Consider the following 26900-nt stretch of genomic DNA (forward strand, 5'->3'; position numbering starts at 1 on the left):
TACTCTCAAATTATATGGAACAAATGTGAATGTTCTTTTGATCATAACGTTTGGAAATGTCAATTGAAAAATATATGCCTTGTTTGGCAAATTTGTCCTGAAAGTTCTGACGAGGTTGTTCACTGGGATATGAATTCCAAGAATGTCTACTGGGCCACTTCTCCCATGAACAGCACACCACATGGACTCAAAATTGGAGTGTTTTAGGGAACCCAGGATAAGTAGTGAACACTTGTCATAGTGACGGCATGACAATACCATCCAATCCTGTGAAAATAGACCAGTCACCGTGGTTTAAATAGAGCACAGAGCCATCCAGACCTGTAAAAATAGACCAGTCACCGTGGTTTAAATAGAGCACAGAGCCATCCAGACCTGTAAAAATAGACCAGTCACCGTGGTTTAAATAGAGCACAGAGCCATCCAGACCTGTAAAAATAGACCAGTCACCGTGGTTTAAATAGAGCACAGAGCCATCCAGACCTGACACAGAGACATATAAGCCACTTTTATCCAAGAGCCATTGATTTGATCATTTATAACATATATTGGATTGCAGAATGAATACGTTTACTCTACAAATATCAGTATTGTGGTTATTTAAGGCCCCTGAACACAATGCATTTGCAAATTGATATACAATACTAGTTTGTAGCATGGGAAGAGCTAAGAATATTAGGGAAAATAATGGAAATGAGATTGAGGTTATTTAAACGAATACATTCAATTTCACTTCTCCTGAATTTTGAAATATCCTTTTTCTTCAGTATCATAGGCTACATAGAACTCATGGCATGGCCTTTATGATATTTAACTTTTCTCCTCTTTCAGTGGAACTGTTTGTCTTCGTAATGAATCTACAGTATATACCACAACCTGGGATTGGATTCATCCCATGACTGAAGCTTCAGTTTCTCAGCCAATTATAGCACAGGGGGTGAGTCAGTTTGGCAAGTCACACAGACCAGAAATCGTGCGCTGTACACACAGTAATGGAGCAAGGGAGGAAGATTTATATATCTATCGTTCTTTATCCAGACCAGTGACATTGGGAAAATAATCTATTCTTTTCACAGGAGCCCTGGCCAAGAAGTAAGAGCAAGCTAGTCTTTGTTTTGGATCATAAAGTTAGTGAAATTCAAAACCATTTATTTTGTGTTATTCCAACTAGCTAGCTTGTATTAGCCTTAGTGGCTGTTTATGGTGTCCATGGAACAGCTGTTGCTCTCCCAAAATAGCTGCATCTTTTATGGGCACTTACACTGCACTTTGACTGTAAAAACATATTTGATACATTTAGAGCTTTAAAATTGTAGTTTTTATTCCTGTATTATGGTGTTTGCACTGGGTAGACATGCCTTTTTGGGGAGGGCAAATAACTCTTGAACCTGAACTCTTATACTATTGAACTTATACGAGCCTTAATATTTATGTAATTCATTCATTCATACCAGTGTCTGGGCTACACTAAAATGGTGTTATACACGCAATGTGTTTTCCTATCAGGAGGTGGCATGATGTCGTCAGACAGGGATAAAGGGACAGTGTACGACAACTTCCAGCTCAGGAACCAATGGGAGAACAGAGCTAAGCAGTTCAGTCAGAAGGGACAACTGGAAAAGGAGAGACAAGGAAAGAGTGCCTTGAATGGGTAAGACTCAACATACGACTCACATGAACCTTTCTCAAAATTAATTTTCTTCCAAAAAGTGAACTATCACTTCAAAGTACATCGACTATATTCATGGTTTGGATTCAAATACATATTTCTTAAGAATGTGTGACATCATATCCTTATCCACTCTTTCTTAAAGCATGTCAATCTTTGAATGCCCAGGTACCTATAGGAACAGCTTTGTCAGTCATAACACCATGATAATGCGTGTGCAATTAAGCAATAAGGCCTGAGGGGGTGTGGTATATGGCCAATATACCACGACTAAGGGCTGTTCTTAAGCAAGACGCAACGTGGAGTGCCTGGATATATGCCATAGCTGTGATATATTGGCCATTTACCGCAAACCTCCGAGGTGCCTAATTGCTATTATACACTGCTTACCAACGTAATTAGAGCAGTATAAATAAATGTTTTGTCATACCCACCTTAATATACGGTCTGATGTACCACGGCTGTCAGCCAATCAGCATTCAGGGTTCGAACCAACCAGTTTATAATATGTAATACACTGCAATGCATTACAACAGTTCATGCTGGATTTGATTTTTTAAAAAACGATTTAATTGTTTAAAAAAAGTTACTATTGAATAACAACCTACAGTATAAGGGCAGTTTAATATTATTGTGTTATTATTTAAAAAATGTACCCTGCTGTGGTGCTGTCTTCCACAGGCTCTACAAAAAGTGGCAGTCTCGCCTGGCGAACAAAAATGGAACCCCTACGGCAGCGGAGAAGAAAGGAAAGGGCAGCAACATATCTGACTTCAGAAAGGTTGCGGTGATCCCAGACATTGATGCTGACATCGAAAGAGCCATGTTTAAGGTGGTACCACCACCAAAGATTCCCAAACCTGCTCCGTCCCCACCACCACCCAAAAAGAAACCACCCAAGAGGGCAAAGCCCCAAGTTCTCAAACCAGCCGGAGGCTGGGATGAGTCATGGAAGAGCCTGAAGCCCCCAGAGCAGGAAGTCCAACCTGAGGAAAAATGGTGGAGGGATTTGAAGCCAGATAGATTCCTACCTCTCAGCGAATGGGCAAGGCCCTTCAAGTGTCGACCACTGTTATTCAGTTACATCCTTCACCAGCAAACAGAGTGGTGGCAGCGAGGATGGCCAGTGTTCAGCTGGGAACAAAGCAACAAACTATTGAAAGCTAAGCCTTTGGATGTCGAGGTAAACCTTCTAGGGTGGGAGGACGCTTGGAAGACATCCAAATCTTTATCCAAGCGACACATTGAGAACCAGATGATTACAGAAACAGTACAGCTCAAAGCCTTCTTCCCAGGCTGGACAGAATCGTGGAAGGTCGCAGGTGAAAATGTCCAAAACAGTGGCCGATATCTGAGGGATTGGCACGAGTCCTGGAGTTTGTGCCAAGAACACCACTGGTACAAGGCCACCATAGACTCCCAGTTGATTTCAAAACATGTGTTGTCCGATGTGTTGTTGATCTCCCAGCTTGATGAGGATATCCCATCTTCATCAGATTGGATAGAGTCCTGGAAATCTGTGAAATCTCAGCCCCAGTACCAAGAGTCCCAGTCAGAGCCCAAAGGGACTGAATTAAAGGTAGAAATGTCCCATGTGCCACTGCATTTCCAGTTCCACAAGCTTAACACACCTTTCTCAAACTGGCACGAGTCTTGGAAAGTGTCAACTGCAAATAATGAAGCAATTGAAGATGGATGGAAAGGTTCCTGGAAGATATGTAGTCAGCATCAAAATGACACAAATGCCCAAAGAGATGTTGTGTTTTTCTCAAATAAGTACAAGACCCAAAGGTTCCGGGGTGTTGAAAGCATGCCTCAGAGTGAATGGTCTAAATCCTGGAAGACCCCCATGCCTCCCCAACATACTTTCTTGCCAGGTTGGAAAGAATCTTGGAAACAAAACAGCAATCCATATTGGAAGGATTGGCATGAGTCCTGGAGTTTGTGCCAAGACCACCACTGTTGCAAGTCCTTTATGGACTTCCAGTACTGCCATCATGCTATGATGATGTCAAAATGCTTGCTGACCAATGAGCTGTTGAGCTCCCAGCTTGATGAGGAAATCCCATCTTCATATGAGTGGATTGTGTCCTGGAAATCTGTGAAACCTTATCCTCAGTCCCAGTCAGATTCAGAAGAAACTGAATCAGAGTTGGAAATGTCCCATGTCCCACTGCATCTTCAGTTCTACAAGCTTAACACACCTTTCGCAAACTGGCATGAGTCTTGGAAAGTGTCAACTGCACAAGCTGTAGCAGGTAAAGATGAACAACAACATCCTACAACAGAATGGGCGGATTCCTGGAAGATATCTTGGACGAACCTAAATAGAAATTACTTAAAACCCCAAAGGGATGTTGTATTTTTCTCAAGGCATAAGACTGAATGTTTTTTGAGTGTTGACTGTATAGTCCAGAATGAATGGTCTGAATGCTGGAAGACCATCAAGCCTACCCAATACACTACGACACAGGAGGAGGAGGAAAATGATAGCTATTCTGATTCCTCTAAACATTTGTCACATCTAATAGAGATTCCTTTAAATGATTGGGCAGAATCATGGAGGTTCAAGCCAGAGGATGAGAGCCCCACCTCACCCAAGACGGCACAGCCCCTAGCCCCAAAACCAGAGGAGGAGATGCTGAAAGCCAGCACACCATCACATCCTCAGCCTTACAAATACAATCTTAACCAGGCAATCTGGGGTGATTCCTGGAAAATCCTGAAGCCCCCACAGAAGGAAGTCCCATCTGAAAAGAAATGGTGGAGGGCGTTTAAGCAGGACAGAAACCTACCTTTCAATGAATGGGCAAAGCCCTTCAAGTGTCGACCACTGCTATTCAGTCGCTTACTGCACACACAAACAACATCCTGGCAGCAGGGATGGCCAGCGTTCAGCCGGGAACAAAGCAACAAACTACTGAATGCTAAGCGTTTGGATAACAAAGTAAACCTTCCGGAGTGGGAGGATGCATGGAAGACACTCAAACCTTTACACAACCAGCATACTGAGAACAAGATGATTACAGAAAGAGTACAGCCCGGTGGCTTCTTGCCAGGTTGGACAGAATCTTGGAAGGTCGCAGGTAACAATGTTCAAAACAACAATCCATATTTGAAGGATTGGCATGAGTCCTGGAGTTCTTGTCATGAACATCACTCATACAGGGCCTCTATAGACTCCCAGAATCGGCAGTATCTCCCTGTATCACTAAAATACAAGCTGTCCAAGGATCTGTTGATCTTCCAGCTTGATGAAAACATTACGTCCTCACCAGAAGGGGTAGAGTCCTGGAAATCTTTGAAAAATCAACCTCAGTCCCAGTCAGAGCCCGAAGAAATTGAATCAGAGATAGATATGCCTGATGTGCCACTGCATCTCCAGTTCCACAAGATTAACACACCTTTCTCAGACTGGCACCAGTCTTGGAAAGTGTCAACTGCAGAAAGTGAAGGCGAAAAACAACAGAGAGAATGGAATGGTTCCTGGAAGATATATTGTCCGAATCTGTCAAAAAACAATACAAAAGCCCAAAATGATTTTGTGTTTTTGTCCAATAAGCATAAGACTTACAAGTGCCTGGGTGTCGATCATGCTGAAAACAGCATGCCTCAGAATGAATGGTCTGAATCTTGGAAGACACAGCAGCACCAGCAGCAGTTGGAGGACTGGGCAGAGTCTTGGAGGTTATCTGTCGCCCCAGAATCCAACAAGTCAGTATCATTGGACCGGTGGAAACAATCATGGAGACTCTCAAAACCAAATCACCCACATCAGCTTAACCAGGGCACAGAGCCTCTCATACACAACAGCCCCAAACACCACATGCAACTCCACGAGGTTGAACTGCCCCAGGCAGAATGGAGCAACTCCTGGCAGTACCTCAAGTCACACACTCTGGATCCTAACACGAAGAAGGAAACAGACATACAGTAGAACATTATAACATGTACGTCAAATGATCAGATATGTATTTGATCCTATACTATTTTTACTTCACGTCAATATACATACTTGTTAAATGTCTTATTACTGGACACATTGGAGTGTGACGAGCAGAATTCTCTGCTGCAGAGAGGAGGTTGGGGTGGATGAAGTGTATAAAACGTGGTTTGCATTGCTCTTGGAAACTTTAAATCTAACCTAAACTACTTACTTCTAATCTATTGACTGAAATGTTGTTGTTTTCTACCTGCTGTTGTTGCTACTTCTATTGTTGCTGGTTGTCCTTGTGACTAAATTAATGCTTGATTGACGAACACTTTATCCATCTGGGAATAATAAATATAATTTAATTATCATATTAATTGCTAAAGTAACATCAATGTTGAAGGTTTCTCTCAAATTGCTAGAACGTTCACCAGGACTGAACTGGGATCTTGTAACGATGTGCGCTGTGAGTCGGGAAGAAAGTTCAGGGAGTGAGTGTTTAAATAAATAAACGCAACTTAATACAAAACAAGAAACATGCACAGACATGACACTGGAACAGAAACAATGACACCTGGGGAAGGAACCAAAGGGAGTGACACATATAGGGCAGGTAATCAAGGAGGTGATGGAGTCCAGGTGAGTCTGGCGCTATAACGAGCAGCCTGGTGACCTAGAGGCCGGAGAGGGAGCACACATGACAGATCTGAATTCAGGACAGGCATTTCTAACACAAAAACAAAATAATCAACATTCTGTCCAAAAACAACCATTTAGACAGGACCACTGGGCTAAAGATGGACCAGCTCATCTGGCATTTGGGAAAACCTTTGGTGTTCACCTTTTGACCTTTTTCTGTTCCAGGCTATTATTACACAACACATCTTCATGTAACATGAGAGAACATTGAACATGTGTCATATGTAGTTCCATGGGGGAGCAGGGCATAATGACAAAACCAATCATCTGCACAGTGGTATAAAGTACTTACACTAAGTAAAAAATACTTAAGTACGACTTAAGTAGTTTTTTGGGGTATCTGTACTTTACTATTTCTAATTTTGAACACTTTTACTTCACTACATTACTTTTTACATTTTCTATTAATGTATGACAATTGGGTACTTTTTCCACCACTGCAATGCATAAATAGATCACAGAGACACCCTAGGAGTAAAATAAATGGATTACGGAATAGCCAGTCCTTAGCATCCACAGGAGGGTAATATCAAACATGTTAAGATTACCCAAATCATGATTTCAAACTAAACCAAACCATCAATACAGAGAAACTTTAGTGCCTTGGCGACTCTGGGCCATGGTTCTTAACCTCACCTTGATGGGCTGGAGTTCAACAACAAAGTGAAACATTTTATTTTACAAATGTCAATGTTTTATTATGGTTGTTTAATTTGCCTCTTACCGCAATATGGCCTTTGCAAATTGAAATATAATCAAAAGTTTGAAGCATGGGATGAGCTAAGCCCATTAGGGGAAAATGGAGTTTATGAAAAATCAGATTGAGGTCTACAAACAAATAAATTAAATGTCATTCCTAAATTATAAAATGCATTTGTGCTCAGTATTGCAATTGTGTCAGTCTCTACAGGCAAAATAGGACTTTTGGTTTGCATAGTTTTATTTGGGTTACACTGTGCTCTAAACTGGATGCTTGCAAGTAGGCAATATAATATTTATACAGTCAGCTTCTGAAACTTTACAAAGTAATATGTAATACCTCATGGGTAAATCTGCATCATTCTGTTCCGCACCATTTCCACTTTTTCATTTCTTACCAAAACTTTTTAAATGAGACCAGGTAATATAAAATCAGCAGCAATATGACTTTGAAAATTAAAAAGATGTGCTCTTGAACATTAAACTAACTGTAATGGAATTCATATGCAGGAGGATTGTGGGGTGGAAATAGGTTAAGTACATCTGGAAGAGTGAAGGAGGAAGAAGGCCACCGAGGGGAACTAGATAAAGCGTACAATATTCAGAGCCACCACTGTCACTTTGCATGTCTCACTGCAGTGTTCCCATAATGCACTTAGGGATTATGGAGGCTCACTTGAAGAGACGCCACATTTGATTTCATATGCACGCAGTAAAATGCACAGAACAGCGAGCAGAGCAGAGCAGCATCAAAAAGAAGAGACTGCTGATGGCTGCAGAAAGAGGCTGAAAGAGCGAAAGTTCAAGGGAGAAAAACTGGGAAATCATCCTGTGAAGTCCATATCCTGTGTCGCAGATGCTTGAAGGCAACATAATGGGAGACAAATTGAAATCTCAATTTGACGTACAGTGCTCTATTGTATATTACTTCGATTTTTGTTGTTGAAGTTTTGAGGGAATTGAGAAGTAGGCTTTAAGATTAACTTCAGAGTTGTCTTTGGGATAGTTTGAGGACACCAAATAGTAAAACCTACAGTATGGGCTAAGAGACAACACACATGATAATGATGCTGATGAAGAAGAGGATTATGATAATGACAACAACGATGAAAAGAGTGATCATGTTGATGACGTCACCAACAGCAAAAACATTCGTCAGTCATATAGCCTGCACACGAGAGAAGGATACAATGGGAGTGTAAGATGTGCTAAGAAGTGATAAGTTGCAATAATTATCACTTAGCAAGGGGTGTGAACTTTCAGCAACCCTGCATGCTCCAACATTCACCTGAGACTAATGGCCTGTTCAGGCCAGACGTACGCCAGCTGGCTGAGAGAGAGAGAGAGAGAGAGAGAGAGAGAGTGACAAAGAGTGAGAGCGAGGGAGAAAAAGGTGTGAGAGAGAGGATAACTGAAGCCTTACTCCACTCTTTTTCTCACCTACCTCTAAAGAAATATTAGCAGTCTCTAAGTCACAGATGCACAGTGAAGAAGTTACAAGACAGCTGTCGGCCCTGCATGCCTGCTAACACGTACATTCCCCTTTAGGATCGAGCTGCCACTTTTCAAGCCAGAGGCTAAGAGAGTTGAGAAGAGTCAATGTCCTGTATCGGTGGATGCAGTTATATGCCTCTTTCCCAAATGAGTGGGAAAGACAGGCGCCGTCCATTTTTTTGTCAAAATGATTAATTCAATAAAACTGTGATAGGTAGTTTTATAAATGATTTGAATAAAAGCTTTGGCTTGCATGCACTATGGTACCGGGAATCATGAACATGGTTAAGCAGGTGTAAATAGTCCTACTGTATCTAAACTAGGCTGTAAACAAGAAAAACATCACAAACAGAAGCTTGGTCAACCTGACCTTTTGACATGTATCATTTTAAAATCAGAGAGGCGTAGAATCAAACAACCAGCACTGCTTATGACTTCATCGGCTATTCACAGTTCTCTGCTTCCTGTGATTGGCAACAACATAGAATTACGAAAGCCCCCATGAGGTTAATAATGTGATGAACAACTGAGAGGTAAAAATACCTCTGCTTCCCTCCAGGGTTCAGAGACCCGTCCCCAGCAGGCAAGCAGAGAGGCCACACTGTGAGACTGAAGGATGTATCCACAGCTCGGAGGGTGTATCCACAGCTCTGAGGATGTATCCATGGCCCTGAGGACGTGTCCATGGCTCTGAGGATGTATCCACCACTCTGGGGACATATCCATGGCCCTGAGGATGTTGCCATGGCTCTGAGGATGTATCCACCACTCCGAGGACATATCCATGGCTCTGAGGATGTTGCCATGGCTCTGAGGATGTATCCACCACTCTGAGGACATATCCATGGCTCTGAGGATGTATCCACCACTCTGAGGATGTATCCACCACTCTGAGGACATATCCATGGCCCTGAGGATGTTGCCATCGCTCTGAGGATGTATCCACCACTCCGAGGACATATCCATGGCTCTGAGGATGTTGCCATGGCTCTGAGGATGTATCCACCACTCTGAGGACATATCCATGGCTCTGAGGATGTATCCACCACTCAGAGGATGTATCCACCACTCTGAGGACATATCCATGGCTCTGAGGATGTTGCCATCGCTCTGAGGATGTATCCACCACTCTGAGGACATATCTCCAGCTCTGAGGACATGTCCATGGCTCTGAGGATGTAGCCATGGCTCTGAGGATGTATCCATCACTCTGAGGACATATCTCCAGCTCTGATGACATATCTCCAGCTCTGAGGACATATCTCCAGCTCTGAAGACCCGTCCCCATGACTTAAATGATAGCCATGGCTCTGAGGACGTAGCCACAGCTCTGAGGATGTATCCACCACTCTGAGGACATATCTCCAGCTCTGAGGACATATCTCCAGCTCTGAGGACATATCTCCAGCTCTGAGGACATATCTCCAGCTCTGAGGACATATCCATGGCTCTGAGGACGTAGCCATGGCTATGAGGACGTAGCCACGGCTCTGAGGATGTATCTCTCGCTCTGAGGACATATCTCTAGCTCTGAGGACATATCTCCAGCTCTGAGGACATATCTCCAGCTCTGAGGACATATCTCCAGCTCTGAAGACATAGCCATGGCTCTGAGGACGTATCCACGTCTCTGAGGACGTATCCACCACTCCGAGGACGTAGCTACGGCTCTGAGGACGTATCCACGGTTCTGAGGATGTATCTCCAGCTCTGAGGACGTATTCACTGCTCTGAGGACGTATCCACTGCTCTGAGGACGTATCCATGGCTCTGAGGAGGTATCCACGGTTCTGAGGAAGTATCCATGGATCTGAGGACGTATTCACGGCTCTGAGGACGTAGCTACGGCTCTGAGGACGTATCCACGGTTCTGAGGAAGTATCCATGGCTCTGAGGATGTATCCATGGCTCTCAGGAGGTATCCACGGCTCTGAGGACGTATCCATGGCTCTGAGGACGTATCCACAGTTCTGAAGACGTATCCATGGCTCTGAGGACGTATCCATGGCTCTGAGGACGTATCCACGGCTCTGAGGACATATCTCCAGCTCTGAGGACATGTCCATGGCTCTGAGGATGTAGCCATGGCTCTGAGGATGTATCCATCACTCTGAGGACATATCTCCAGCTCTGATGACATATCTCCAGCTCTGAGGACATATCTCCAGCTCTGAAGACCCGTCCCCATGACTTAAATGATAGCCATGGCTCTGAGGACGTAGCCACAGCTCTGAGGATGTATCCACCACTCTGAGGACATATCTCCAGCTCTGAGGACATATCTCCAGCTCTGAGGACATATCTCCAGCTCTGAGGACATATCTCCAGCTCTGAGGACATATCCATGGCTCTGAGGACGTAGCCATGGCTATGAGGACGTAGCCACGGCTCTGAGGATGTATCTCTCGCTCTGAGGACATATCTCTAGCTCTGAGGACATATCTCCAGCTCTGAGGACATATCTCCAGCTCTGAGGACATATCTCCAGCTCTGAAGACATAGCCATGGCTCTGAGGACGTATCCACGTCTCTGAGGACGTATCCACCACTCCGAGGACGTAGCTACGGCTCTGAGGACGTATCCACGGTTCTGAGGATGTATCTCCAGCTCTGAGGCGTATTCACTGCTCTGAGGACGTATCCACTGCTCTGAGGACGTATCCATGGCTCTGAGGAGGTATCCACGGTTCTGAGGAAGTATCCATGGATCTGAGGACGTATTCACGGCTCTGAGGACGTAGCTACGGCTCTGAGGACGTATCCACGGTTCTGAGGAAGTATCCATGGCTCTGAGGATGTATCCATGGCTCTCAGGAGGTATCCACGGCTCTGAGGACGTATCCAAGGCTCTGAGGACGTAGCTACGGCTCTGAGGACGTATCCACGGTTCTGAGGAAGTATCCATGGCTCTGAGGACGTATTCACGGCTCTGAGGACGTATCCACGGCTCTGAGGACGTATCCACGGCTCTGAGGACGTATCCACGGTTCTGAGGAAGTATCCATGGCTCTGAGGATGTATCCATGGCTCTGAGGAGGTATCCACGGCTCTGAGGACGTATCCACGGTTCTGAGGACGTATCCACGGCTCTGAGGACGTATCCACGGCTCTGAGGACGTATCCACGGCTCTGAGGACGTATCCACGGCTCTGAGGAGGTATCCACGGCTCTGAGGACGTATCCACGGCTCTGAGGACGTATCCACGGCTCTGAGGAGGTATCCACGGCTCTGAGGACGTATCCACGGCTCTGAGGACGTATCCAAGGCTCTGAGGACGTATCCACGGCTCTGAGGACGTATCCAAGGCTCTGAGGACGTATCCAAGGCTCTGAGGACGTAGCTACGGCTCTGAGGACGTATCCACGGTTCTGAGGAAGTATCCACGGCTCTGAGGACGTATTCACGGCTCTGAGGACGTATCCACGGCTCTGAGGACGTATCCACGGCTCTGAGGACGTATCCACGGTTCTGAGGAAGTATCCATGGCTCTGAGGATGTATCCATGGCTCTGAGGAGGTATCCACGGCTCTGAGGACGTATCCACGGCTCCGTATCCACGGCTCTGAGGACGTATCCAAGGCTCTGAGGACGTATCCACGGCTCTGAGGCGTATCCACGGCTCTGAGGACGTATCCACGGCTCTGAGGAAGTATCCATGGCTCTGAGGATGTATCCATGGCTCTGAGGAGGTATCCACGGCTCTGAGGACGTATCCACGGCTCTGAGGACGTATCCACGGCTCTGAGGACGTATCCAAGGCTCTGAGGACGTATCCATGGCTCTGAGGACGTATCCACGGCTCTGAGGACATATCTCCAGCTCTGAGGACATGTCCATGGCTCTGAGGATGTAGCCATGGCTCTGAGGATGTATCCATCACTCTGAGGACATATCTCCAGCTCTGATGACATATCTCCAGCTCTGAGGACATATCTCCAGCTCTGAAGACCCGTCCCCATGACTTAAATGATAGCCATGGCTCTGAGGACGTAGCCACAGCTCTGAGGATGTATCCACCACTCTGAGGACATATCTCCAGCTCTGAGGACATATCTCCAGCTCTGAGGACATATCTCCAGCTCTGAGGACATATCTCCAGCTCTGAGGACATATCCATGGCTCTGAGGACGTAGCCATGGCTATGAGGACGTAGCCACGGCTCTGAGGATGTATCTCTCACTCTGAGGACATATCTCTAGCTCTGAGGACATATCTCCAGCTCTGAGGACATATCTCCAGCTCTGAGGACATATCTCCAGCTCTGAAGACATAGCCATGGCTCTGAGGACGTATCCACGTCTCTGAGGACGTATCCACCACTCCGAGGACGTAGCTACGGCTCTGAGGACGTATCCACGGTTCTGAGGATGTATCTCCAGCTCTGAGGACGTATTCACTGCTCTGAGGACGTATCCACTGCTCTGAGGACGTATCCATGGCTCTGAGGAGGTATCCACGGTTCTGAGGAAGTATCCATGGATCTGAGGACGTATTCACGGCTCTGAGGACGTAGCTACGGCTCTGAGGACGTATCCACGGTTCTGAGGAAGTATCCATGGCTCTGAGGATGTATCCATGGCTCTCAGGAGGTATCCACGGCTCTGAGGACGTATCCAAGGCTCTGAGGACGTAGCTACGGCTCTGAGGACGTATCCACGGTTCTGAGGAAGTATCCATGGCTCTGAGGCGTATTCACGGCTCTGAGGACGTATCCACGGCTCTGAGGACGTATCCACGGCTCTGAGGACGTATCCACGGTTCTGAGGAAGTATCCATGGCTCTGAGGATGTATCCATGGCTCTGAGGAGGTATCCACGGCTCTGAGGACGTATCCACGGTTCTGAGGACGTATCCACGGCTCTGAGGACGTATCCACGGCTCTGAGGACGTATCCACGGCTCTGAGGACGTATCCACGGCTCTGAGGAGGTATCCACGGCTCTGAGGACGTATCCACGGCTCTGAGGACGTATCCACGGCTCTGAGGAGGTATCCACGGCTCTGAGGACGTATCCACGGCTCTGAGGACGTATCCAAGGCTCTGAGGACGTATCCACGGCTCTGAGGACGTATCCAAGGCTCTGAGGACGTATCCAAGGCTCCGTAGCTACGGCTCTGAGGACGCGGTTCTGAGGAAGTATCCACGGCTCTGAGGCGTATCCACGGCTCTGAGGGCGTATCCACGGCTCTGAGGCGTATCCACGGCTCTGAGGACGTATCCACGGTTCTGAGGAAGTATCCATGGCTCTGAGGATGTATCCATGGCTCTGAGGAGGTATCCACGGCTCTGAGGACGTATCCACGGCTCTGAGGACGTATCCACGGCTCTGAGGACGTATCCAAGGCTCTGAGGACGTATCCACGGCTCTGAGGACGTATCCACGGCTCTGAGGACGTATCCACGGCTCTGAGGAGGTATCCACGGCTCTGAGGACGTATCCACGGCTCTGAGGACGTATCCAAGGCTCTGAGGACGTATCCACGGCTCTGAGGACGTATCCACGGCTCTGAGGACGTATCCACGGCTCTGAGGACGTATCCACGGCTCTGAGGAGGTATCCACGGCTCTGAGGACGTATCCACGGCTCTGAGGACGTATCCAAGGCTCTGAGGACGTATCCACGGCTCTGAGGACGTATCCACGGCTCTGAGGACGTATCCACGGCTCTGAGGAGGTATCCACGGCTCTGAGGAGGTATCCACGGCTCTGAGGACGTATCCACGGCTCTGAGGACGTATTCACGGCTCTGAGGAGGTATCCACGGCTCTGAGGAGGTATCCACGGCTCTGAGGAGGTATCCACGGCTCTGAGGAGGTATCCACAGCTCCGTGCCACTTTGGTGTCACTTATGCCTGCGTGTATTTGCTGTTTGCTGTAGCATGCTCTACATGACCTATTAATGCTGCAGTCATTACACTCATTTGTTCGTGAATGTTATTGTCTTTCAATACATTTGTTTAGAATTAGCATATTAAGGACAATGTCTCTCTGGTGATGATTTTAAACAATCTTTCCCTCTCTCACCTTCTTCCGTCTCTCTCTCTCTCCCTCTTTCTCTCTCTCTCACTCTCTCTCCTTCCCCTTTCTCTCCTTCTTCCCTCCCTCTCTCTCTCCTTCCTCTCTCACTCTCTCTCCCCCTCTTCTCTCTCTTTCCTTCCTCTCTCTCTCTCCCCCCCCACTGCCCCCCTATCTCCTAGCTAGCAATATGAAGACTGATAATAAGCGTGACTGTTTTGTCTTTCTGTCTCCCTGGTCTGAAGCTACAGGAGCTGTTTGTTAATGAGGCTAATCACCAGTCAGCTCTCTCCACAGGAGTCCTTCACTCCTGTGCTAACATAATTAGCCAGAGGAATACAAGCAAGCAAAAGCAGAATGCCAAGGACTTTTAGATTTATTGGTGTGATTTTTCCTTTGTTTCCTTTGTGATTATGATTCACGGCAGTGTGCATCTGTCAACAAACTATTTCCTGCTATGAATGGCCTTGCCAAACCTCACTTTCTGTTAGTTTTTGTTACAGTACAAATGTTTGAGATTTGACTCCCAGGCCCATGGCAAACCTGAATGTTCTTGATCCTGTGCCTTAATTACATGAACACTATCCAGCTAAGAATGGTCAAATGTTAGGCTCCCAGTTTCCATATCTTCACAGTGGATTACAGGGTATAAAAGGTTAGCTAATCCTGTTGCTTCCCAATGCTTTCTCAGGCTTGTCTAGATTTCTGTTATGAGAGGTTCTGTAAGTCACCTACACTCAGTGGTTCACTGCTATGAATAGCACAGAGTGGCCAGGGAGGCACAGAGGGTAGTACGCAAAAAGAACAAAACAAACCTCTCCAAACCATATTGCTTTTTCATAGAATAGGCAAAGGTTCCATTTTAACAGAATGCAATATCTCAGTACGGTTAAAATGACATTACATGGAATGTCGTATATGAGATCCCGGTTTTCAATTATTTTTCTTTGATACCATTCCTACACTGCCAATTAAAAAGTCATAGTCAAGGTAATTTCATGAGGGTTGAGGAATGAGATTTGTTATTTTTTTCCTAAAATGAATTATAGTAAATCAATGAGTTTACAACAACCATCAGAGTTCTGGTTGAAATGATAACAGTAACAGTGTCTGATGAATTGTAGGTGGATAGAGAGAGAGAGAGATATATATATTAGATAGAGAAAAATAGTTATTAGATAGAGAGAGAGATTAGTGAGATAGAAAAAAAGAGATTGGAGAGATAGAGAAAGAGAGATACACATATTAGATAGATAGATAGATACAGCGCCTTGCAAAAGTATTCATCCCCCTTGGCATTTTCCTATTATGTTGCATTACAACCTGTAATTTACATTTATTTTTATTTTTATTTCATGTAATGGACATACAAAAATATTCCAAATTGGTGAAGTGAAATGAAAAAAATTGTTGTTGACTTGTTTCAAAAAAACAGAAAAGTGCTGTGTGCACTTATATTCACCCCCTTTGCTATAAAGCCCCTAAATAAGATCTGGTGCAACCAATTACCTTCAGAATTCACATAATTAGTTAAATAAAGTCCACCTGTGTGCAATCTAAGTGTCACGTGATCTGTCACATGATCTCAGTATATATACACCTGTTCTGAAAGGCCCCAGAGCCTGCAACACCACTAAGCAAAAGGGCACCACCAAGCAAGCGGCACCATGAAGACCAAGGAGCTCTCCAAACAGGCCAGGGACAAAGTTGTGGAGAAGTACAGATCAGAACTTTGAACATCCCACGGAGCACCATTAAATCTATTCTAAAAAAATTGAAAGAATATGACACCACAACAAACTTGCCAAGAGAGTGTCGCCCACCAAAACTCACGGACCAGGCAAGGAGGACATTAATCAGAGAGGCAACAAAGAAACCAAAGATTACCCTGAAGGAGCTGCAAAGCTCCACAGCGGAGATTGGAGTATATGTCCATAGGACCACTTTAAGCCGTGCACTCCACACAGCTGGGCTTTATGGAAGAGTGGCGAGAAAAAAGCCATTGCTTAAAGAAAAAAATAACTGAACACATTTGGTTTTCACCAAAAGGCATGTGGGAGACTCCACAAACATATGAAAGAAGTCAGATGAGGCTAATATTGAGCTTTTTGGCCATCAAATGCTATAGCTGACGCAAACCCAACACTTCTCATCACCCCGAGAACCCCATCCCCACAGTGTATAATGGTGGTGGCAGCATCATGTGGGGATGTTTTTCATTGGCTGGGACTGGGAAACTGATCAGAATTGAAGGAATGATGGATGGCACTAAATACAAGGACATTTTTGAGAGAAACCTGTTTGTCTTCCAGAGATGTCTTGGAACGGCCTAGTCAAAGCCCAGACCTCAATCCAATTGAGAATCTGTGGTATGACTTAAAGATTGCTGTACACCAGCATAACCCATCAAACTTGAAGGAGATGGAGCAGTTTTGAAGAATGGGCAAAAATCCTAGTGGCTAGATGTGCCAAGCTTATAGAGACATACCCAAGAGACTTGCAGCTGTCATTGCTGCAAAAGGTGGCTCTACAAAGTATTGACTTTGGGGGGTGAATAGTTATGCACGCTCAAGTTTTCATTTTTTTGTCCTATTTCTGGTTCGCTTAACAAGGAAAAATATTTTGCATCTTGAAAGTGGTAGGCATGTTGTGTAAATCAAATGATACAAACCCCCCCAAAATATATTTTAATTCCAGGTTGTAAGGCAACAAAATTGTAAAAATGCCAAGGGGTGTGAATACTTTCGCAAGCCACTGTACATTGTAAAACTATGAAATAAAACATATTGAATAATGTAGTAACCAAAAAGGTGTTAAACAAATCAAAATATATTTAATATTTGAGATTCTGTACAGTGGTGTCATTTCATGGGGCTCTGAATAATGTGGAGTGTTGCTGGGTTTTTTCTCCACCCATTCCATTGTTGGCCGAATCACATCACGTGTGCTTACTGCACTACAGAAAACTCACTAACCGAACAATGCAGGGCATGCTGAATTAAAGGGAACTACACAAAAAATTGAAAGTTCCTTAGATTTTTCCCAGACCTCAAAAGTCATCCCCTGATGTGTTTTAAGCATGGTTGTAAATGGGATAAATCAGAAAAAAACAGGGGGAAATACAAAAACCTGGAAAAGCTAAACCAAGAAAACAGAATTTGAAACAACAAAAAAATGATTTTGAAAGGCCCTACCAACATTTTTTGCTTTAGATTGTGTGTCATCCTGCAGCACAGCATTTTGGGAGAAGTTGAGGTTCAATATTGACTATGAGGGAAAGGGAAAGATGTTGGGCCATTCCATAATTTGTTTTGTGAAATATAATATAATATATATAAAATGTTTCTTATGGGTGGTCCTGGGAATTGAACCCAATATCCTGGTGTTGCAATGCTCTACCAAGTTGCATGACAGGGTTATATATTATTTGTGAAGCCTCAATTAAATATGATTTATAAGGCCTATATTAAGCGGGGGCTTATTCCACATGTCACCCTTTATAAAGCACAGGGTTATGTCATAATATTTGACATAGTGGGTTATGACACATTTGACATGGGTGGTTATGTCACACAGTTATGCAACATTTATGAACCCTTTATAAAGCTTGACATACAGTTATAGATGATTTGTAACACATTTATGTAGTGTTTATAAAGGCTTTATGACGGCTTTATGAAGCATTTATAAGCTGTACATCATTTAAAGGGGAACCATCTGGCTGGTGACCACATTGTTTCCCCCTATGAAACAGTAGTAGATTCAAATCAAATCAAATGTATTTACAACGCCCTTTGTGACATCAGCTGATGTCACAAAGTGCTGTACAGAAACCCAGCCTAAAACCCCAAACAGCAAGAAATGCAGGTGTAGAAGCACGGTGGCTAAGCTCCCTAGAAAGGTCAGAACCTAGGAAGAAATCTAGAGAGGAACCAGGCTCTGAGGGGTGACCAGTCCTCTTCTGGCTGTGCCGGGTGGAGATTATAAAAGTACATGGCCAAGATGTTCAAATGTTCATAGATGACCAGCAGTGTCAAATAATACTAATCACAGTGGTTGTTGAGGGTGCAACAGGTCAGCTTCTCAGGAGAAAATGTCAGTTGGCTTTTCATAGCCAATCATTAGAGTATCTCTACCGTTCCTGCTGTCTCTAGAGAGTTGAAAACAGCAGGTCTGGGACAGGTAGCACGTCCGGTGAACAGGTCAGGGTTCCATAGCCGCAGGCAGAACAGTTGACACTGGAGCAGCAGCACGGCCAGGTGGACTGGGGACAGCAAGGAGTCAACAGAACAGGTTGTCCTGAGGCATGGTCCAGGGGCTCAGGTCCTCAGAGAAAGAAAGAGGGAAAAAGAAAGAAAAAGAGAGCGAATTAGAGAGAGCTGTAATGGTTTTCTGTAGGCGAAGGAGAGTCGGACCAAAATGCAGCGTGTAGATTGCGATCCATGTTTAATGAACAAACGTAACACGAATCTAAATACAAACACTACAAAACAAAGAACGTAACGAAAACCGAAACAGCCTATACTTGTGTAAACTAACACAGAGACAGGAACAAGGACACTAAGGACAATCACCCACGAAACACACAAAGAATATGGCTACCTAAATATGGTTCCCAATCAGAGACAACGATAATCACCTGACTCTGATTGAGAACCGCCTCAGGCAGCCATAGACTTTGCTATACACTCCACACAACCCCAAGATGAAATACACCACAAATAAAACCATGTCACACCCTGGCCTGACCCAATAAATGAAGATAAACATAATAAATATAGACCAGGGCGTGACAGAACCCCCCCCCCCCCTAAGGTGCGGACTCCCGGACGCACATCAAAACAATAGGGAGGGTCCGGGTGGGCGTCTGTCCATGGTGGCGGCTCCGGCTCCGGCGCGGGACTTGGAACCCACTCTATAAATGTCTTTGTCCCCCCTCCTCGCGTCCTAGGATAGTCCACCTTTGCCGCCGACCATGGCCTAGTAGTCCTCACCCAGAATCCCACTGGACTTAGGGGCAGCTCGGAACTGAGGGGCAGCTCGGGACTGAGGGGAAGCTCGGGCTTGAGGGGCAGCTCGGGACTGAGGGGCAGCTCGGGACAGAAGGGCAGCTCGGGACAGAGGGGCAGCTCGGGGCAGAGTGGCAGCTCGGGGCAGAGACAGCTCGGGACTGAGGGGAAGCTCAGCACTGAGAGGAAGCTCGGGACTGAGAGGAAGCACGGCACTGAGAGGAAGCCCAGCACTGAGAGGAAGCCCAGCACTGAGAGGAAGCTCAGCCAGGTATTTGGATCCGGCAGATCCTGGCTGGTTGACAGTTCTGGCGGCTCTGGCTGCTCCATGTAGACTGACAGCTCTGGCGGCATCTTGCAGACTGACAGCTCTGGCTGCTCCATGCAGACTGGCAGCTCCATGCAGACTGACAGCTCCTTGCAGACGGACAGCTCCTTGCAGACTGACAGCTCCTTGCAGACTGGAAGCTCCTTGTAGACTGGCAGCTCCTTGCAGACTGGTAGCTCCGGCTGCTCCATTCAGACTAACAGCTCCATGCAGACTGGCAGCTCCAGCTGCTCCATGCAGACTGACATCTCCATGCAGACTGGCGCCACTGGCTGCTCCATGTAGACTGACAGCTCTGGCTGCTCCATGTAGACTGACTGCACTGGCTGCTCCATGCAGACTGACAGCTCTGGCTGCTCCATGTAGACTGACAGCTCTGGCTGCTCCATGTAGACTGACAGCTCTGGCTGCTCCATGCAGACTGACATCTTTGGCTGCTCCATGTAGACTGACAGCTCTGGCTGCTCCATGCAGACTGACATCTCTGGCTGCTCCATGCAGACTGACAGCTCTGGCTGCTCCATGCAGACTGACAGCTCTGGCTGCTCCATGCAGACTGACAGCTCGGGCTGCGCTAAACCGGCAGGAGACTCCAGCAGCGCAGGAGAGGAGGAAGGCTCTGGCTGCGCTAAATAGGCGGGAGACTCCAGCTCCACAGGAGAGGAGGAAGGCTCTGGCTGCGCTAAACAGGCGGGAGACTCCAGCAGCGCAGGAGAGGAGGAAGGCTCTGGCTGCGCTAAACAGGCGGGAGACTCCAGCTGCACAGGAGAGGAGGAAGGCTCTGGCTGCGCTAAACAGGCGGGAGACTCCAGCAGCGCAGGAGAGGAGGAAGGCTCTGGCTGCGCTAAACAGGCGGGGCGCACAGTAGGTCTGATGCGTGGTGCTGGCACTGGTGGTACTGGGCCGAGGACACGCGCAGGAAGCCTGGTGCGGGGAGCTGCCACCGAAGGGTTGGTGTGTGTAGGTGGCACAGGATGGGCTAGACCGTGAAGGCGTACTGGAGATCTTGAGAGCAGTGTTGGCACAGGACGTGCAAGGCTAGGGATGTGCACAGGAGGCCTGGTCCGTGAGGCTGGCACCAACTTCACCAGCCGACTAACACGCACCTCAGGACGAGTATGGAGCGCTGACCCAGGTGCCATCAAATCCCTGACACGTTCCGTCGGGCGAATTCCATGCAAAAAGCACCAACACAGCAACTCCCTCATTTCTCTCTCCTCCAATTTCCCCATGAACTCCTTCACAGTCTCTGCTTCGCTCACCTCCAACACCGGTTCTGGTCTCCTCCTTGGCTCCTCACGATAAACAGGGAGAGTGGGCTCAGGTCTGACTCCTGACTCTGCCACACTCTCCCTGAGCCCCCCCCCCCAAGACATTTTTGGGGCTGACTCTCGGGCTTCCATCCGCGTCGCCGCGCTGCCTCCTCATACCAGCTCCTCTCAGCTCTCTCCGCCTCCAGGCGATATTCTCCAGGCTGATCCCAGGGTCCTTCTCCAAACAATTCGTCCTCCCATGTCCCAACCCCAAGACGAAACACACCAAAAATAAACCCATGTCACACCCTGGCCTGACCCAATAAATAAAGATAAACATAATAAATTTTGACCAGGGCGTGACAAGAGCAAACTTAAATTCATACAGGACACCTGATAAGACAGGATAAATACTCCATATATAACAGACTGACCCTAGCCCCCCGACACATAAACTACTGCAGCACAACCCAAGGGGGGGGACGGGGGGGGGGGGGGCAACCCGGACAGGAAGATCACGTCAGTGACTCAACCCACTCAAGTGACGCACCCCTCCTAGGGACGGCATGGAAGAGCACCAGTAAGCCAGTGACTCAGCCCCTGTAATAGGGTTAGAGGGAGAGAATCCCAGTGGAAAGAGGGGAAATGGCCAGGCAGAGACAGCAAGGGCTGTTTGTTGCTCCAGTGCCTTTCCGTTCACCTTCACACCTAGGCCAGACTACACTCAATCATAGGACCTACTGAAGAGATGAGTCTTCAATAAAGACTTAAAGGTTGAGACCGAGTCTGCGTCTCTCACATGGGTCGGCAAACCATTCTATAAAAATGGAGCTCTATAGGAGAAGCCCTGATTCTCATATGAATCTCTATTAGTTCTCTACCACTTCTCTGAACCACATCTTTCTCATTATGTACAAGTGATTATGGCTAATTACCTGAGGAGAATCGACTCCAGCAAATAAAACAAGAAAAATTAGAGTGTAGACTGACTTGTAGTGGACATACCTATAAGGGATAATTTACGCAATTTTGGGGGTGTGTTTGTTGAATAAGTACACCCAGTGGGCAAAACTGTTTGAAATTACGTTATTGGATTAGGTTAAGATGTTCAATACTGATCCCGATCAATTTGAAGGACCAGAATGAGTTCCTTAATTGAAATGTGTGGTATGATCTACTACTAGAGTATGGTGCGTGCATCGCACAGATCTGTGGTTGTCAACGATGCTTTCTCAAATACACCGGTGACACAAAGTGATTAGTACAAAGTTGACAATTTGTATTAAAGGCAGAGATGAGGGGCTCAAATGTACTACTCTTGACTGGAACGTCTTGTGCCTACCTTGTGAGTTCTGAGATTACACAATTACACCAGTGGGACAGACTCCTATTTGATTACCAGCTTTCAGCAAGGTGATAAATGGATGCTAAATATAGCCAGTCTGGTATTAGATGACGCAAGCTCTATGTTTGTCTGTACTGTATGTGGCAAAGCCTAGAAAGGCCTAGATGCCGAGTGGCAGGGAAACCAGTGGATCTCCCAGTATAGGATACGTTGCAACCATGTTGCTTATAAAGATACAACAATCTCCGACAAAATGGTCACCAAATAAAAATCTCAGAGGCAAAGAATCTCCCAGTAAAGGATACTTTACAACTGCTACAAGAATGAATGGAAATGTATAGACTAGAGCTGAATAGAAATCACGACGGCGAAAAAATGCACTGAGCAGTCGCTTGATGTACTGCAGTACTAAATCCACTTTTAACACTTTCTAACTTGAAGGTTAACATATGACTGTTGTGGCAACTGCTCCTATTAATGTGAGGGTTTTATTATCTGTAATCTGTGTTGTCTGCCCAGCTGTAGCAAAAGAAAGGTATTTATAAGATCTTACAATACTGACATCCCTAGGTTAGAAGGGGAACATCCAACTAACCCCTCTCTGGAAGCAACCCACTGGGCACACACTGGTTGATTCAACGTTTTCCCCACGTCATTTCAATTCAATTACGTTGAACCAAAGTGGACTAGACGTTGAAATGACGCCTGTGCCCACACAGTGGGTGAGAGGGATGACTCCTTTCTGAGTCATTATTCTGGCTGGCTGATGCTCTGTGTAGTTATATCCCTTCCTCTGCATGTTACGCACCATGAAACTCGCTCCTATCCAGCTGCATGTACCTCTGAAGAGCATTTGAAGGCTATTGATACCATACACTTTTTGGTCTTCAGTGAAATGTGTGAGTTTGTCTCAAATTACACCCTATTCCCTTTACATTACACTCCTTTTTGACAAGGGCACATATGGCACTGGCTAAAAAAGTCTCTCTTCATCCATTTCGGTGGCTGAGCACTTTCCACACCAGTCCCTGTTGGACGTTTCCACCCTCCTTTATTCCTTCGCTCCTTCTTCCTGTTAGCAGATGTAGCCTTCATTCCTCTTCCACCCCATGGCCATCCACTGAACCTAGAACAGTCTTTAGATGACTCATAAGGAACCTGAAACTGGAAAAAAAGGGAAGTAAGGTAATTTGGACTTTTGGTTCTTTGCATGAAAATATCCTGAGCTTTTTTAATATGAGGAAATATTCATGTTAATATTAAGAAATATTAAGAAATGTCTAAAAGCTACTTTAAATGCCTTTTAGGGAAATAATATTTGGTAGTACATCATCCCTATAGTTAATATTCCATAATATTCTTTGAACTGCCATTTTGTCCAATGCATAAAGGTTTCTCTGCTGAGCAAATGTATAACTGGATTAGGGTTTCACTGTAAAAACATTCCCCCTGTAAAGCATGAATCATTTCCTTATCAGCAGACATTAGGAATTAGGTTAACGAAGACGAGGACAGCGGCACATCTCAGCGCGTCATTTTGGAAGTCATGTTCAACATATATTTCACTCCTTTTAACCCCACTGACTTCGTCGGTTTCACAAATGGCAACCTATTCCCTACATAGAGCACTGCATTGGACAGTGCTCTGATCAAAAGTAGTGCACTATGTGAGGAATAGGATGCCATTTGTAACGCAACCCGCCTCCCTAAACAGTTTCCTCTCATTTTGCCCAATTTCTTCACAGCTTGTCATGTGCTGTCTGGTGAGTAATGCTTGGAATGTTCACCCTGCTGCCATATTCACTTTTATCAGTCCCCTAATCACGCATACATGCTGAGAAAAATGTTAAGAGTCGTATAAAAAGGATTGAAGTATATCCCTCCAGAAACGGCACGTCTTATCAAACTGTAGAAGACTCAGAGACTTCATACAAATAGGAAAAACGTGATTTTCAATCGATGTCACAGCAGTACAAAGTAAGTGGGTTGAAAGCGAAGCTCCCTTGCGGAGTCACAGCGTTGAGCTTAAAATAGGCAATTGTTTGTTTGCGATAATCTGCTGAAATCTTTTAAATGCTACTAATTGCAATCTTTTGTCTTGTGTTAGTCCATCTACCTTTAGTTTATTCCCCAATCTCTTTATAGTTAGCTCAATCAATGCCCCATTTAATTAGTTATTAACCTTTCTTTAAACTAATTCAAGTGATTAATTTAAAGCTAACCCCATCACAATGTAAAGGGTAAAGGCAAAATCGCCCAATGGAAAGCTTGCGAGTTCTTATTTGGTTAAAAGGGCAATATGTCCATAAAATTGCTAATGGAGATTGGATAGCACATTGGCCTGTGTTAAGAAAATGAACTGTGGATGGATGAAACAGCATATTAGCCTTTGTTAGGAAAATCCACTGTGTGTGGATGAGGAAGTGTTGGACGAACTAGGAAGCGATGGATGGCATTACAGAACTTCATACATGCAGAGTAAAGGAATTCACAAAGGTCATACTGTATTGTTGAGCCCTTCAAAAGAATAATCAACACAACAATGTATAGTACAGTAGTGGGTTAAAAATAGTGGGATAAAAATAATATAAATGGAATGATAAGTCTTTGTTTTCTCTCTTGTCCTGCTATCCACGCTGCAGAATTTTCTCTTAAAGAGCAACTGCCACTAAAACCAACTTTTCAATTATAAAAATCCTATGTAGCATCAATATGAGTCAGAAGCATTTATTCTACTGTCAAAATTACAAAGTGTAAATAGGGTAATTTTGGTCATAAAGTCAGTTACGGCCAAAACAGAGTTTTGTGAGACTTCTGATCGTGACTGCATCACAACGTAAATTAAGTTTGTGTTTGTTTCATTTCTGCCCACATGCCCACAGCTAGCAACACACAAGTAATTATCAATTTGGATGGCAGTTGCACCCAACCTGATCATAATGCCTGTGGTAAATTTAGGTAGACTTTGGATATCCCTATGGGGCTAGTTAGGAACCATTGGTAAATTACACAGTGTACCAGCTGTCAGAGCAGCTCACAGATTACTGCACCTGTACATAGCCCATCTATAATTTAGCCCAAACAACTACCTCTCCCCCTACTGTATTTATTTATTTATTTTGCTCCTTTGCCCCCCCATTATTTCTATCTATACTTTGCACATTCTTCCACTGCAAATCTACCATTCCAGTGTTTTACTTGCTATATTGTATTTACTTCGCCACCATGGCCTTTTTTGCCTTTACCTCCCTTATCTCACCTCATTTGCTCACATTGTATATAGACTTATTTTTCTACTGTATTATTGATTGTATGTTTGTTTTACTCCATGTGTAACTCTGTGTTGTTGTACCTGTCAAACTGCTTTGCTTTATCTTGGCCAGGTGGCAATTGTAAATGAGAACTTGTTCTCAACTTGCCTACCTGGTTAAATAAAGGTGAAATAAATGAATACACATGGGACAATATGTTAAAATTCCAATAGCTCCAAATTTCAATCACTTGACAACCTCAAACCAATTATAAGTTGTATAAATTCATATAGGCCTGAAAATATTGACAGCATTTAATGAGAACTATAAGGTATGCCACAACTAGCCCCGGAGATAGGCTATCCAAAGTCAAACCGATTTTGTCATGGTTGCACACCAGCCGGGCTGAAGCTAAGGGTGGATTTACATAAGTAAAATATGTCCAGTGAGATCTATCTTTCTTCAACATAAAATTGACACATTTTCTGTTTACACTAGCCTTGGATGTGGTATGGCCAAAGCCACATTCCTGCTTCATGTGAGTGCAGCTATTAGCATACCGTACATACCATACTATATAGACAAACAAAATATGCATAGCAATTCAAACTATACAGGAGCTTCTCATCTAACTATATTGCACATAGTGTTTCACACCTGATTAATGCAATGATTCACAAATGTGTGGCTATTTTAAAAGCCTTTAAAATAGGCTCCCGAGTGGCGTAGCGGTTTAAGTCCCTGCATCTCAGTGCAGAAGGCATCACTACAGTCCCTGGTTTGAATCCAGGCTGTATCACATCTGGCCGTGATTGGGAGTCCCATAGGGTGGCGCACAATTGGCCCAGCATTGTCCGGGTTTGGCCGTGGTAGGCTGTCATTGTAAGTAAGAATTTGTTCTTAACTGACTTGCCTAGTTAAATAATAAAATTATAATAATTTAAAATGTTGCTGGTACTGTAACATAGTCTGAATTTGAGACCAGGTGAGGAATATATACATGTGTAATATATTTAACCCACTGCTGTACCACAGTACCAGTAGTGTAACCCACACACCAGCTGGTTTACTCTGGATTTAAACAATAGGTCATTCATGTAATACGTCGGCCATCTGAAAGCATCAGGTTTGATGATAATTTATTAAGCCGACTATATCATTAGTTAAACATGTGAAACGACAACAGGGCTATGTACAATAAAGTCC

At 45.2% G+C, this 26900-nt stretch overlaps 1 protein-coding gene across 1 annotated transcript; it reads left to right on the forward strand.

Annotated features, from left to right (window-relative positions):
* Positions 1 to 963: 963 nt before the first annotated feature.
* Positions 964 to 5606, forward strand: LOC135547802 (uncharacterized). Its single transcript, XM_064977044.1, has 5 exons — positions 964 to 1092; positions 1507 to 1651; positions 2351 to 3546; positions 4225 to 4364; positions 5448 to 5606. The coding sequence occupies exons 2-5, from the start codon at positions 1515 to 1517 to the stop codon at positions 5604 to 5606; spliced, it is 1632 nt and encodes a 543-aa protein (XP_064833116.1). The 5' UTR covers positions 964 to 1092; positions 1507 to 1514.
* Positions 5607 to 26900: the final 21294 nt, after the last annotated feature.

This window comes from Oncorhynchus masou, chromosome 11, assembly GCF_036934945.1.
Source record: "Oncorhynchus masou masou isolate Uvic2021 chromosome 11, UVic_Omas_1.1, whole genome shotgun sequence".
NCBI classification, from domain to species: domain Eukaryota; kingdom Metazoa; phylum Chordata; class Actinopteri; order Salmoniformes; family Salmonidae; genus Oncorhynchus; species Oncorhynchus masou.